A 13,159-nucleotide genomic window follows, 5' to 3' on the forward strand; every position below is an offset into this window, starting at 1 on the left:
CTTGTGTAGGGAGCTGTGACCTGAGCTGTGTGAGGAAACAAATGGAGCAGAAGATGAAGTCTTCCATCAAGGCACTGAAGAAGTCCATCAACCAGGAGAGGTTCCTCATCCGTGTGGCTGGTCTTGAATATGAGGTCGCTCAGAAGGTTACACAATCCGCTGATAAACAGGAACACTGCGGCCCCGGGAGAGAGAGGGACAGTGGCCGATGTGGTAAGAGCATCAACCTGAAGTTGGATTATGAATAACTTTAACTGGTGAAAATAATATACGGAGGACAAAGGGGCTACAATATACTGTATGTACAAGGTAGGTGTGTCTAATAAACTGGCAACTCAGTGTGTGTGTATACACAGCTTTCAAGGAAACAGGATGCATTGGACAAAAGACATTTTGCATCTGTGCAAGCAAAGCTGTCAGAGGTGAAATATACACACACACTGAGCAGTCAAAACGGGGAGACGGTGAAACTCTATGTAATCCATTTCAGAAGCTTTACATTAAAAACAGAAAAAAGCATTCGTATAATAATGAGTGATGTAATCAATGATGTCGTAGTCTCACTGTCTCCCCCTCCTGACTGCTCTCTCAGTCAGATGTTTGCCTGGTTCTTATTATCACGGCGAGATGGAGCGCTGTGTGCAGTGTCCACCCGGAACCTTCCAGGAGCGTGAGGGTCAACTGGCCTGTGACCTTTGCCCTGGAGAAGATCGCCATGGCTTGCCAGGCGCCCGTAACATCACTTCCTGCTCAGGTAAGCATGGTCAACCAATCAGCAGTCAAAAGCTTGAGGAGCCTGTTAAGGTGTGTTAAATTTTTTTTTTCCAAGTAATGTTCCATATCCTTCATTTTAAAGCAACATCAGTCATATCCTACATATTACTTACATTAAATAAGTAATCAATTTAAGAGTTAGTCATGAGTTCCAACGAAGTGTTAATATGTGTATGGGTTTTTACGTCCAGTATTATTTGGGCCAGATGTGAAAACTGTGAAGGCTCCCTGTGGGATCTGAGCCGGAATAGTTCTAGTGTTAGTTCTACAATACAGCATAAGACATGAGCTACAGTCTAACAGGCAACCACACATGGGTCATTATAAAATTGCTAAAACTAAGCTAAAACTCAGGCTCATTCTTGTGCTGTTGTGATTTAAGGTCAGTGTGCACCAGGATATTACTCCAGTGACGGCTTTAAACCGTGCCAACTGTGCCCTCGGGGCACATACCAGCCTGACCACGGAAGAACACTTTGCTTCCCTTGTGGAGGTGGCCTCGAAACAAAGAGAGAGGGATCCAGCTCCTTCCATGACTGTGAGGTCAAAGGTCAGCCTTGACTTTTGAGTTTGTTGCACATTTAAAGCTGCACCTTGGAAAATGACACAAAAAGAGTCCAGAGTTAGTGTATTTGAGTTGCTGTAGCTTCCAGTATGTGTAATGCAGTAATGCGTCCAGTCAAAAAGTGCATACATCTCAGATCAGTTTAAGCACTGCAACAATTTTTGATAATATGCATGCCTGTAATAATGTAACAATATCTACACTTACCTTTTAACCATATGCAACAAAACACAGCAAAACATATGTCTATATTTACCATATAAAAATTAACAACCCTGTCTACACTGTAAAAATATGTAACATCTGCACTTACCATGTGAATCACATACCATGTAACAATGTAGATATTTAATATTTATACTTACCATGTAACAATATACAACAATATCTACATCAACATTTGCCATGTAACAATATATAACCATGACTACACTTACCATGTAACAGTACAACTTATAAAAGTGTAGATATGTAACAATAACTACACTTACAGTGTAACGATATAACATATTGTAGATATATAATAATAACTACACTTACAATATAAGATTAAAAAACTCATTACAATGTACATATGTAACAATAACTACACTTATGTTTACGGTATGTAACAATCCCTACACTTACCATGTAACAGTATGTAGAAGGGCTGCACGATATTGAAGAAGAATGTGATAAATAATGCGATACGTGTTACGATAATGCTATAAGTATGTAAAATCAATTTAAATTATATTCATATATTTCTGTTTAAAAACTGAAAATGACATAACATGTTCTTTTGAGGAAAAGAAAGCATTCTCTGCTATCTGCCTCCCTTTATAACTTTGACATTTCATAACTTTTTGAAGTGTTAAGATCTAAGTGCTAAGATATACCCTTGCGATATGCTTATTGCGATATTTTGATAATTTTGATATATTGTGCAGCCCTAGTATGTAGCAGTGTAACCTCTACACTGTAACAATAAGCAACATCTTCACTTACCATGTAAGTAACACGTAGCTATGTAACAATACTTACATGTGCCTTGTAACAGCATGTAACAATTCCAACTATACAGTAATAATATTTAACAATATCTTTGCTTACCGTTACTATTTTATAACACTGATTTGCACAATGATGTCTGTCTTTATCTTGTAATAATATCTGTGTTAGAATGTACATAATCTACGTTTTCCATGCACTGTGTTAGAAAGCTCAGGTCATATTGTGGCTATTTCACTGTTATCTTTCTAACAACGTGATCTGTGTCTGTTTTCTGCAGTGTCTTGTCCTCCAGGCCATTACTACAACACCTCCGTGCATCGGTGTATCCGCTGTCCCGTGGGAACATATCAAACAGACTTCAAACAGAATTACTGCATCTCATGTCCTGGAAACACCACCACAGACTTTGATGGTGCAACCAGTGTGTCTCAGTGCAAGAGTGAGCAGATTCTGTCTTATCCTCTCCACCAGGGAGTTTAGTTCCAACCCTCATCTGAGCTGTTAAACTGTTAAAAGTAATAGGTTAATAACCAAGCTAATGGCTGGTCATTTAAGCCCCTGACTGGATCTTCTGCATGTGTGTTTGTACAGACAGGGAATGCGGCGGTGAAATCGGAGAATATATTGGCTACATTGAGTCTCCGAACTACCCAGGAGATTATCCTGCTAACGTGGACTGCACCTGGACCATCAACCCCCCCAGCAAGCGCAAAATCCTCATCGTCGTTCCAGAGATCTTCCTCCCTTCTGAAGATGACTGTGGAGACGTGCTGGTGATGAGAAAGAACTGTAAGTGGCAAAGCATGGCTAGAAAAGTGAAACTGAATCAACATCAACAATAACAGAGATAACTCAGGAGACACATCCTGAAATATTTTATCCCACTTATAGCACAGCAATTTGCCAACAGTGAAATGTTTTATTTATCAAGGAGCAATACATCATACTTTTTATCCATTTATACTTACATTTAATGTTATCTATGAAACAAGTTTGTAGTATTGTTAGTGCAGGACTAACAAAAAAAAAATAGGGTGCATAAGACTGTACTGTATATAATTATTAAGTATATAATTTTTGTATATAACTCTCCCCCACCACAGGGTCAGTGACCTCCATAACCACGTATGAGACGTGTCAGACATACGAGCGGCCCATCGCCTTCACGGCTCGATCACGGCGCCTCTGGATCAATTTCAAATCCAACGACGTGAACAGTGCACGCGGCTTCCACATCCCTTACGTCACATATGATGGTAAACAATCTGATTGTATTACTAATACTGTTCAACTTTAGCTTTTGGGGCCTTATTGTATCCTCTTCCATATTGTTTATTGTTTTGTACAAAGTAAATGTTTTTTCGAGGGTTTGTTGGCTGTAGTAACTTTAACTATTATGTATGTTGTGTTTTTATTATTATAATTACTTATTAAATTAATTTAACCTTTACATTACTTGGATAAGAACTTGGCTTTTATGGGGTGTTTTTTTTTTGCAGGTTGTGTAATTTTATATATATATATATAAGTATAATAATGCTTAGTGCATTAGATCACATTTTTTCCAAAATTATTTAAATAATAATGTGCTAAAAATGTGTTATTCTGAAATTTCTCATTTTCTAATTAGAGATATTGTGTTTTTCAGAGGACTATGAGCAGCTGGTGGAAGACATCGTGAGAGACGGAAGACTTTACGCTTCAGAAAACCATCAAGAAATCCTGAAGGTTAGATAAAGATAAACAAAAACAGTAACTTTAAGTAGCATTATATCCAGATTTCATTGTCCATAGTTTGAATAGCTCATGATGTAATTCGCATTTGCAAACAACATAGTTACAATGAAGATTATTGGTATTTTATTCTTGTCCTAACGGATCACATGGTTCACGTGGCCTAACTTTTTATACATTAAATCATCTCCACACTGTGTCTCTCATCAGGACAAAAAATTAATCAAGACGCTCTTTGACGTCCTGGCGCACCCGAATAACTACTACAAGTACACGGCTCGGGATTCCAACGAGATGCTGCCGCGCTCCTTCATCCGGCTTATCAGCAGCAAAGTCTCGGCCTTCCTTCGACCGTACAAGTAGCCGCTAACGCTCAGAGGCTTTACGCACTCCGGCCGACTCTGACAGCAGGCTTCAGTCTAAAGGATTCAGCACACGCTTTGTTTAAAAAAATCCAACCAGGCTTTTGACTTTTACTCGCTTCACTATGCACATTTGGTTTTGAATTTCTGTGCTGTTTATTTTTATCAATCCTTTCTGATAAGAAGAGGGCGATTAGGTGAATAATTGCATCATACATTTGCAGCATATGAGGGTTTTTTGCGCTTTTAGGTCCTGTCTTCATCACCATTCTGTATTGTGTTGATGTTTGTCTGGAATATATCAGAATATACAATGTAGAAGGTGTAATATTCCAGTGAGCACCATAATTATTGGGACAGTTTTTTTTCCTGTGGGCTGATTTTAAGTGTCATGCCTTGATCTGGCCCCTAAATAAGGCCTTTTTTTTGGTCCACATGAAGTTTGACATCTTGTATGTGACCAGAACAATCCCTAAAATGCATTCTGAATGTCTGTCTCATGCAGTTTAAGCATCTGTGCGCTCACTGGGATATCGCACATTTGGGTAGAGTTGCAAAGTTGACAGAAGGTGCGTCATTTTGTCAATAAGCAAGATGTGAGCTTCTGATTTACTTCGCAGTTTTCTGTAGCACCTCGCTATAGCGTTTGTATATCCATTGTATTTCTGTCTTTTCCATGCTCTCATCCCCCTTTACTTCATATCATACGTTCCGTGTCATCATAGTTCAGCTCTTAGAGCATCTTTAGTCTTCCTGCCACGCTGTTAAAACAGTACATTCCTGTCTGTCGACGTTGTATTACTAGTTTTCGGTTTCATATTCGTTTACGACCATATATTGGAGTTAATTTAACGAGGCGTAGAACACGTAGTGCATTATTACGAGACTGAAACGGAAGAGTTGCGGTGAGAAACAGTGTTTAGTGAGCAGTTCTGCAGAGAACGAGGCTGAGATGCGTTTTTTTTTTTTTTTTTTTTTTTTTTTTTTGCAGGACATGCGATTGCTGCTTCTTCGATTAAAAAAAAAGTCACTTTAAACCTGCTACACTAAATTCAAGCCTTTCGACCTTTCCTCCCCGAAAGCCCTCAAAGGGAAATTCCACCTGTAAATTTTTTTTTTTCCACAGACCTGTACATAATTTAGCTACCATTAGGCTACAGATGATTGGAAGTGCATTCTCGCTGGCCGTTACTTTTGACCCCTTAAGAGTTCTCACTGGAGGGTGTGGCCTTCACAGGGAGTAGGGCATAGTCATGCTTGTTGATTTCCGAATCTGAAAAGCTCCACTGTGAAGATGTAGTGCACACTACTTTTTTTTTTTTTTTTTTACAATATAAACACAAAGCTTGTGTGTCAGATTGCCCACTCAAATGCTCAATACTCACAGTGTGGTTATGACACATACACATCATCATAATGTATGACGCAGTTTAGTGTATGCCTGTGGCTGCCTACACTTATCATACACAAACTCCAAACACATTGTGTGTGCCTTACGAATGTGTAATGTTCCCGTCGGTTAAATGGAGAGAGGGGGAAAGAAAGCCGAACACACTTGATAACACCAGGTCACGTCTCTCCATGGTAGGATTTTTTTTAGTTTGTTTTAATGTATATTGTAAATATTAAATGAACGTAGACTAATGTCAAGTCTAAGAGCTAAAGCCGATCCCAAATAACAGTCTTGTATTAATAACATCCCTTAATGTGTTAAGGGATGAATCTTTTATTGCGCCCTCCTGAATAGAAACTCGATCCAGCCGTTAAAAACCTCCAAAAGGATTGATCTTTTAGTTTGAACTGGTGTGTAAAGAGAAAAGATTTTAGAATTTTTTGTTTGTTTTTATAAAATACTTTTTTATAATGTTTATATTACAAAGAAAATTATTTTTTGCCCCAGTTTCTCTTCCAAAGACCAGCCCAGACGTGCAATGAATTATTACTTAATACATTAATTCTGCCAAAATTAGTTTTAAAAAAAATTGCACCGAGTTTGCAGTTTATTCATTATACCAAATAAACTACCAATTCAGTGTATCTTTCTCGAGCCTTTATTTGAGAAGGAAGGTATATAACAAAACCTTTTTCCCCCCCTCATAACTACCCAATATTAGAGTGAAATGTTAGACGCACCACTTAGGAACCCAGAAATCTTTTTTGTTGTGCTCACCTTTTTAAAGCAGGTGTAGGCTTCTTATTCTTCTCCCTGGTACAAAATGTAAAGTTAGATGTGTTTATATAGCCTTCCTGCGAAAGGTTCGTCTCAGTGCAGCTGGATCTGGAGGAAAAGGGAAAAAGGTCATTTGTTAAAATAAATAAAAATGAAAAAATGTTATGGCAAATTAGCCAGCTTTATTGAATGTTCAGAAAAGTAAATGCAAAACTGTCATTATTATAATTTACCCTCTGTGAGAATTTTCTTTTTTTTACTGGCTTTCTGAAGAATTATTTTTATTTTATTTTATTTTTGGTTAATTTCCTTTGAGAAACGACTTGGCCACGGTGTTGCATGGAGTGGGTAATGGTATTTGCACTTGAAATTGTTTATGCTCATGTAAAAATGTCTGGATTTTGTATTGTCTTTTTAAATGAAAGGAATTGGTGTTCGTACAAACAGTCTTTGTCTTCTTTTGGCAAATAACCTCAGAAATAAAACGGACACAATTATAAGAATGTATAATGTAAACGAATATCTTAAAAGTGCACTTACGTGACTCTGATAATTGGTTATGTCATAATACCCAAGCATGAGGACGCTGTTTTTGAACATGGAAATCCTCCAAGCCTATTTACCAAATAAGGTTGTGCTGCTCCGAGTCCAACACGCAGTTACTGTAACAATATAAAAACAGGGATAAGAGATTTGATATGAAAATATGATTTCAGAAACAAGAAATCTTACGTTCCTGCAAAGACGTGAATAAGTAATTCTCGAATAGTTGAATAAGTATTTTAGTAATATTATTTTTGTTTAAAGTTGTTTCCCAGATGAGTCCTTACTGCTGTGGTCTCTTTCAGCCAACTTCCTCTGTGAAGGATATCTTAAGAAAAAAGTGTAAAAGCTAAAACATTGAAAGATGATGATAAAAAGCAAAGTTCCCGGGATGCCTGGCTTTTAAATTTTGGACACATGTTTCAAAAGTTATGACCATAAATGTACTTCCAAATTAGGCCCAAATTTGACCCGATGGTGGCGCTAGAGTGTTGATAGCACTTGGCCCAAATTTGGTCAGAATGTCGCTTAGATCCTCCCCAATCAGTGTGCCAAATTTCACAACTTTTTAGCAGACAGTTCTATGGCCTGCCATAGACACCCTAGCCAGAAGAAGAAGAAGAATAGGGTACCTATGCAACTTTGGTGCTTGGTCCCCTGATAATGAGAAACCTATTTGTGTAGCACTCAAAATACAAAGAGAATAGATGTATACAAAATGTAAGCTGTGAAATCTTATAATTAATAGGCTATTAACTGAGTGTTAGTTGTAATGATCTGCAGGTGTGTGTTAATTACAGGACCTGTGTGTGGGTTACAAGCTCAGCAGAAGCATGACGAGCAAGCACAACACGGTTCTCTCCATCTTTACTGCTGAGATCCCTGACATTCTTTCCTATACATCAGTCATTAAATAACCCCAGCTTTACCTGGACATTCTCTCTGCTTATTAAACACAACCTACACTCAGGTCAATCATTAAACTCAGACTTGTGAGATATGGGAATTTAATCTTCCAGAGCAGGAATTTCCAAAAAAAAGGAGAGAAGGAGAAGATATTACAGGTGACTGTTCATGGTGTCGCTACATTTCTATTCTGATAAAGTTCAGTAACTTGGTGCAATCATAAATGGTTATGACATTTAACATTTATAAGTGAACTAGGTCCATGATTCTGTTGAAAATGATACAGAAGTTGTTTGATACCTGATAATAACATAAAGTAATAATATTTCACAAAATTAAAATATGCTTCTCTTTGCTCCAGTCAAACTGCAGAGTTTATAAGGCTGATCTCATAGCTGCCATTTTACAATTACTGTAATCCTTCAGCTACCAACGTAATGCTTAATTTAAAAATAAATAAGTATGAAACAAAACTCAAAACTTAATTTTCAATTTTTCTGTCATTTTTATAGCATCTTTCTTCTGTAGCATCTTTGTTTCTAGGCCTTATTTAGATAATACACATAATACTCACATAAGACTTTTATTTAAAATATAAAACAAACACTATATATATTCAGTTCAATTCAGTTCAATCTGTATAGTGCATTTAACAGTGGACATTGTCACAAAGCAGCTTTACAGAAATATATAAACTCAGGATATAAATTTTAAATATGTGAATTTATCCCTAATGAGCGAACCAGAGGTGACAGTGGTGAGGAAAAACTCGCTGAGAAGACATGAGGAAGAAACCTTGAGAGGAACCAGTCTCAAAAGGGAACCCATCCTCATCTGAGTGACACCGGATAGTGCCATTATAAATAAATCCCTTCTATGACTGTTCATTACATGGTCAAATAGTGCGATTGTGTAACTAGGAAATTCATTACAGTTTATGCATGAAGTCTATTTTGTTATCAGCTGTTTACTGATGGAGATGAACATATATATTGTATATACAATGGATATATGGATGAAGCAAGAGACAAAAATGTTTTGTGGGGTTTTTCATGTGTGTCATTTTTAAAACATAAAGGCGCTATGACACCACTGTGTCTGTGTTGGGATTTGGTGGCTTTGTGGTAAAAACCTTGCCTTAGGTATTAAAGATTTCTAGTTCAAATCCCACTTGTCCCTCTTCTTGGTTTGCTGGGTGGAGTTAAATGGGCAGTTTTTTGTGCCGTTTACTTAGCTATTTGACGGTGACTTATATGAAGGTGAAAAGGTCTATAAAAGAGGCTGGGTGTGTGAGATCCTGTGGCTCATGTGGATGAGCATCACCTCTGGGTGGGGAGGTTGCTGGTTCGAATCCCAGCCAGGACTCCAGGATGTGAATGTAAATGGTTCGGGAATCAATGGCAGGATGAGAGATGGAGCAGGTGCAGGGTGTGTACTGGTGGGGGGGTAACATCCGGGCAGCTGCCCCCCCTAGGTCAAGGCTGGAGTAGGAAGGGGTTATACCGCTTGCAGAGTGAGTGTCGACTTAGTTTTGCATAATCTAGGATCCCTGTAAAAACTAAGTTGACACTCACTCTGCAAGCGGTATAACCCCTTCCTACTCCAGCCTTGACCTAGGGGGGGGCAGCTGCCCGGATGTTACCACCACCAGTACACACCCTCCAGCCATCCTGCACCTTCTACTGATTCCTGAACCAGTCACATTCAAATCCTGGAGTCCTGGCTGGGATTCGAACCAGCAACCTCTCCACCCAGAGGTGACGCACATCCACATGAGCCACAGGAACTCATACACACAGCCTCTTTTATAGACCTTTTCACCTTTATATAACTAAGTAAATGGCACAGAATTGAAAGAGTGATGTCACACACCATCTTGGTTTCTATGTTTTGCGTCACAAAAGCCTATAATTTCAACTCAACGTATCAAGTGCAGGCATGAGCTGGATTCAAACCAGCAACTGCAAGCCAAAAGTCAAGGCGTTTACCACAGAGCCACCAAATCCCTGGTCATAGTACCTCTGTGTTTTAATTTATATACTATATAACTATATATCTAATTACATATCTTGCTTTAATAACATCCGTAATTTTATGTTCTTCTCAGTGTTTTTTTTTTTTTAAATTAAAGCACAATTAGAGCTGTACGACAGTGGATGTGTATCAGCATTTGTTTGCATTTCTGTTGTGATTTCACCGGATCATCGGTCGCTGTTCAGTAAATGTTCACGCGGGATAGATAGATAGATAAATTTCTTATATAATTACAAATATATATTATTTTTATTTATATAATTATTTATATAATTACTTATATAATTAAATATGTAACATTTACTATATAGTCTTTATTGCACACCACTAAAATCTCAGTTTATTACAGGTAGTCCTGCCCCAAAGTCATGCCACTGGTTGACAAAGCTTTGAGATAGTTATATCCTGTGCATGCATGGCTCACTAGTGTAGGCCTACTTATAAGGTCTCCCTATTAGTTTTTTTAGTTGGATTTTCTTGCAGGGAAATTATTAAAAATTGTTAAAAACCATTTGAATATATTGTAAAATGGTTAAAAGTCATCATACATCATAAATTAATTATAATAAAAATAGTGACAGCAGGCAACTGTGTGTGGAGTGGTATTAGTTTGTTTTAAAATAAGTATTTTCATCTTTTCTGTTTGTTGCTTCTTGCCATGTAAAGGAGGCAAAGGTGGATGCAAGTGCAGATTTTATTGTGCACAGTGTAAAATAAGCAACTACAGTGGTGAGCAAACACAAAACAACAAAACAACAAAACATATAGACTGTGAGCAAGACTAATGCAGGCAAGGTCACAACAGCAACAGAAGCTTGACAAACAGACGCAGAACAACTTGATCTTAAATAGTGGTGCTCATTTGGGTGAAACAAGAAACAAGTGTGAATGAAGAGTGGACCATGTGGTGTGGTCATGTGACATGCAGTGGCTGATGGGTACTGTAGTTCAGCGCCCTTTATGCACTAACCTGACAGAGATGTGATAAGGGGTGATGTGGTCATGTCAGTTTTTAGGGCAGAATACTACTACTACTACTACTATAACTAATAATAATAACAATAACAATAATAACAACTAGACAAAGAGGTGAGTGCGAGGTGATTATTTTTGGAGGTCTTGATGAACAGGATAACTGATGGCAGGTGTGTATGGTTAGTAGTCCAGAGAGAGGGAGCAGAAAGTGGGAGGATGCTGAAGGTCTGGTGGAGGTGTGACAAGAATTACATGGGTTATGTGAAAATGGTGTCTCTGTATGAACACTTTTATGCTTGTACCTCAGCACATAAGTGTTCATTTTATTATTGCTATTAACACAATAAATAAATGTGTCTACACAAATATTTATCTATATATTATATTAAAGGTACAATAATATTGTCTTTTCAATACTGTCTTGATGCCTACTTTTATTTAATCATGACTGCTAACTTATTTTATAAAACTCAGGAGATATTGTTCGATATATGGTTCTATGCATTTAATCTAATTTCTATGCATTTTTCTATTATATGTTGAATTATTCAGCCATTCAAATTGATGGAAACAGATGGAAAAAGATTAGACTTAAAAAGATTTATTATCCTGTGGCTCCCTCTTGTGGGCAACATTAGTATTACAGCCAACGTCCTTCACTCACATTGAGGTAAATGGCTGATCATTTAGAATTTGCTGTTAGTCCCCCAAACATCAGAAATTCATGAAATTTGGCAGGTTTTCTCAGACTGTCCTGTTGTCCAGGTGTACCAAATTTCATGAAGTTTGGACATTGTGTTCACAAGTTATAAGCCAATTAGTTATTATTTGCCATACCCACAAATGTATGGGCCTACACCTCCACAACGATTATATGAATCAAAGCTCCTTTGTTAACTTTTGAGTATCTCGAGATGGTGCATACCTCATTTTATGTGAATCAGACAAAAAAAGAGTTCAAAAAAGTAGGTTTTTCAGAAAATTAGAATCGCAGATACATTTTATATATAAAAATAAAAACGAGATACATATTTTGTAGCGCTTGATGCAAGGATTCATAGGAAGCAAGAATTGTATGCTAGCATGCACAGATGCAGAGTTATTAGCAAAAATGCATATTTTCTTATTATAGTGCCACCTTGTGGCCGATTCTTAAAAGATTTGGTACACAGCCTCGTTTTGACAGTGTGTACGATCGTGTCAATTTTTGTAAGAGTCGGACAATTTGATTTGACGTTACTAGCTGCTTTGAGGTTCACCAAAGAAGACGCCTACCAATTTTCAACACATTCACAGACACGCTACAATCGTTGCCTAAGCAATCACAGGAAAGCAGAGCCATAACTTTAGGCAAAGGAATTCCAGAGTGATTTGTGTTTCGCTCATGATGTTTATGTTGTGACCACGGACAGTGGTGGAATTCTCTGACTGTAGGAGGAAAGGTCTAGATGAACAAATGGGCAGCAGGGTGGCATTGCTGCAGCATTGTTTAGTCAGGTGTAAAGATGATGTGACCCAAATTTGGTGAAGATTGGACAAAATTTGGAGGAGAGGTAGAAAAAAAACAGAGGATTTGGGGAATTCATGGATGAGTGTTTTATTCACTGCATACTCAAAAGTAAGTAGTGGCTAATGCAGAACCTTTTAGAACTTTTAGTTCTAGTTCATTTTCCAGCACACTGAAAGACAACAGTAAAAGCAACTGCATCGCCATTAAAGTGCTCTGCAACGATGCTATTATCCAACATGAAAGAAGGAAAGGTATTAAACAAAATCTAGGGTTTTTGATGTGACATGCCTGAAACAGCATTTCACAGGCGACTGCATGGTTAACTGTGTGAAAGAACTGAAATTCTTACAAATTCTTTATTGAGTATTGAACCTCATTCTTACCTACATTCATTAACCAGGCATTCCCTAACAGGCTCTCCTTGTAGAAAATAGCTCAAAAAATGACACTAAACAGTTTTGAGAAGTCGTAAGCAAACATATTTCAAATTAAAAAACCCAAAAGCATTAATCAGAGAGATTAAAACTCACATCTTGAGCAGCTACTAATCTCAGGTTTAAACTGCTAAGTCAGGGTACTAGATTGTATATATC

The 13,159-nt window shown here is 37.6% G+C and overlaps 1 protein-coding gene across 3 annotated transcripts in view; it reads left to right on the forward strand.

Annotated features, from left to right (window-relative positions):
- Nucleotides 1-5,755, forward strand: part of scube3 (signal peptide, CUB domain, EGF-like 3) — a 92,433-nt gene extending 86,678 nt beyond the window's left edge. For 2 of the 3 annotated variants that reach the window (XM_026920077.3, XM_026920078.3), the window contains 8 exons: nt 10-213; nt 593-754; nt 1,157-1,324; nt 2,610-2,771; nt 2,924-3,121; nt 3,436-3,588; nt 3,981-4,060; nt 4,277-5,755. In XM_026920077.3, the coding sequence (XP_026775878.2) occupies nt 10-213; nt 593-754; nt 1,157-1,324; nt 2,610-2,771; nt 2,924-3,121; nt 3,436-3,588; nt 3,981-4,060; nt 4,277-4,429 (1,280 nt within the window). In that variant the 3' untranslated portion in view covers nt 4,430-5,755. The remainder of the gene's footprint in view (nt 1-9; nt 214-592; nt 755-1,156; nt 1,325-2,609; nt 2,772-2,923; nt 3,122-3,435; nt 3,589-3,980; nt 4,061-4,276) is intronic. The other variant, XM_053240739.1, reaches the window with a different exon arrangement.
- Nucleotides 5,756-13,159: the final 7,404 nt, after the last annotated feature.

This window comes from Pangasianodon hypophthalmus, chromosome 16 (genome assembly GCF_027358585.1).
Source record: "Pangasianodon hypophthalmus isolate fPanHyp1 chromosome 16, fPanHyp1.pri, whole genome shotgun sequence".
Classification (NCBI taxonomy): domain Eukaryota; kingdom Metazoa; phylum Chordata; class Actinopteri; order Siluriformes; family Pangasiidae; genus Pangasianodon; species Pangasianodon hypophthalmus.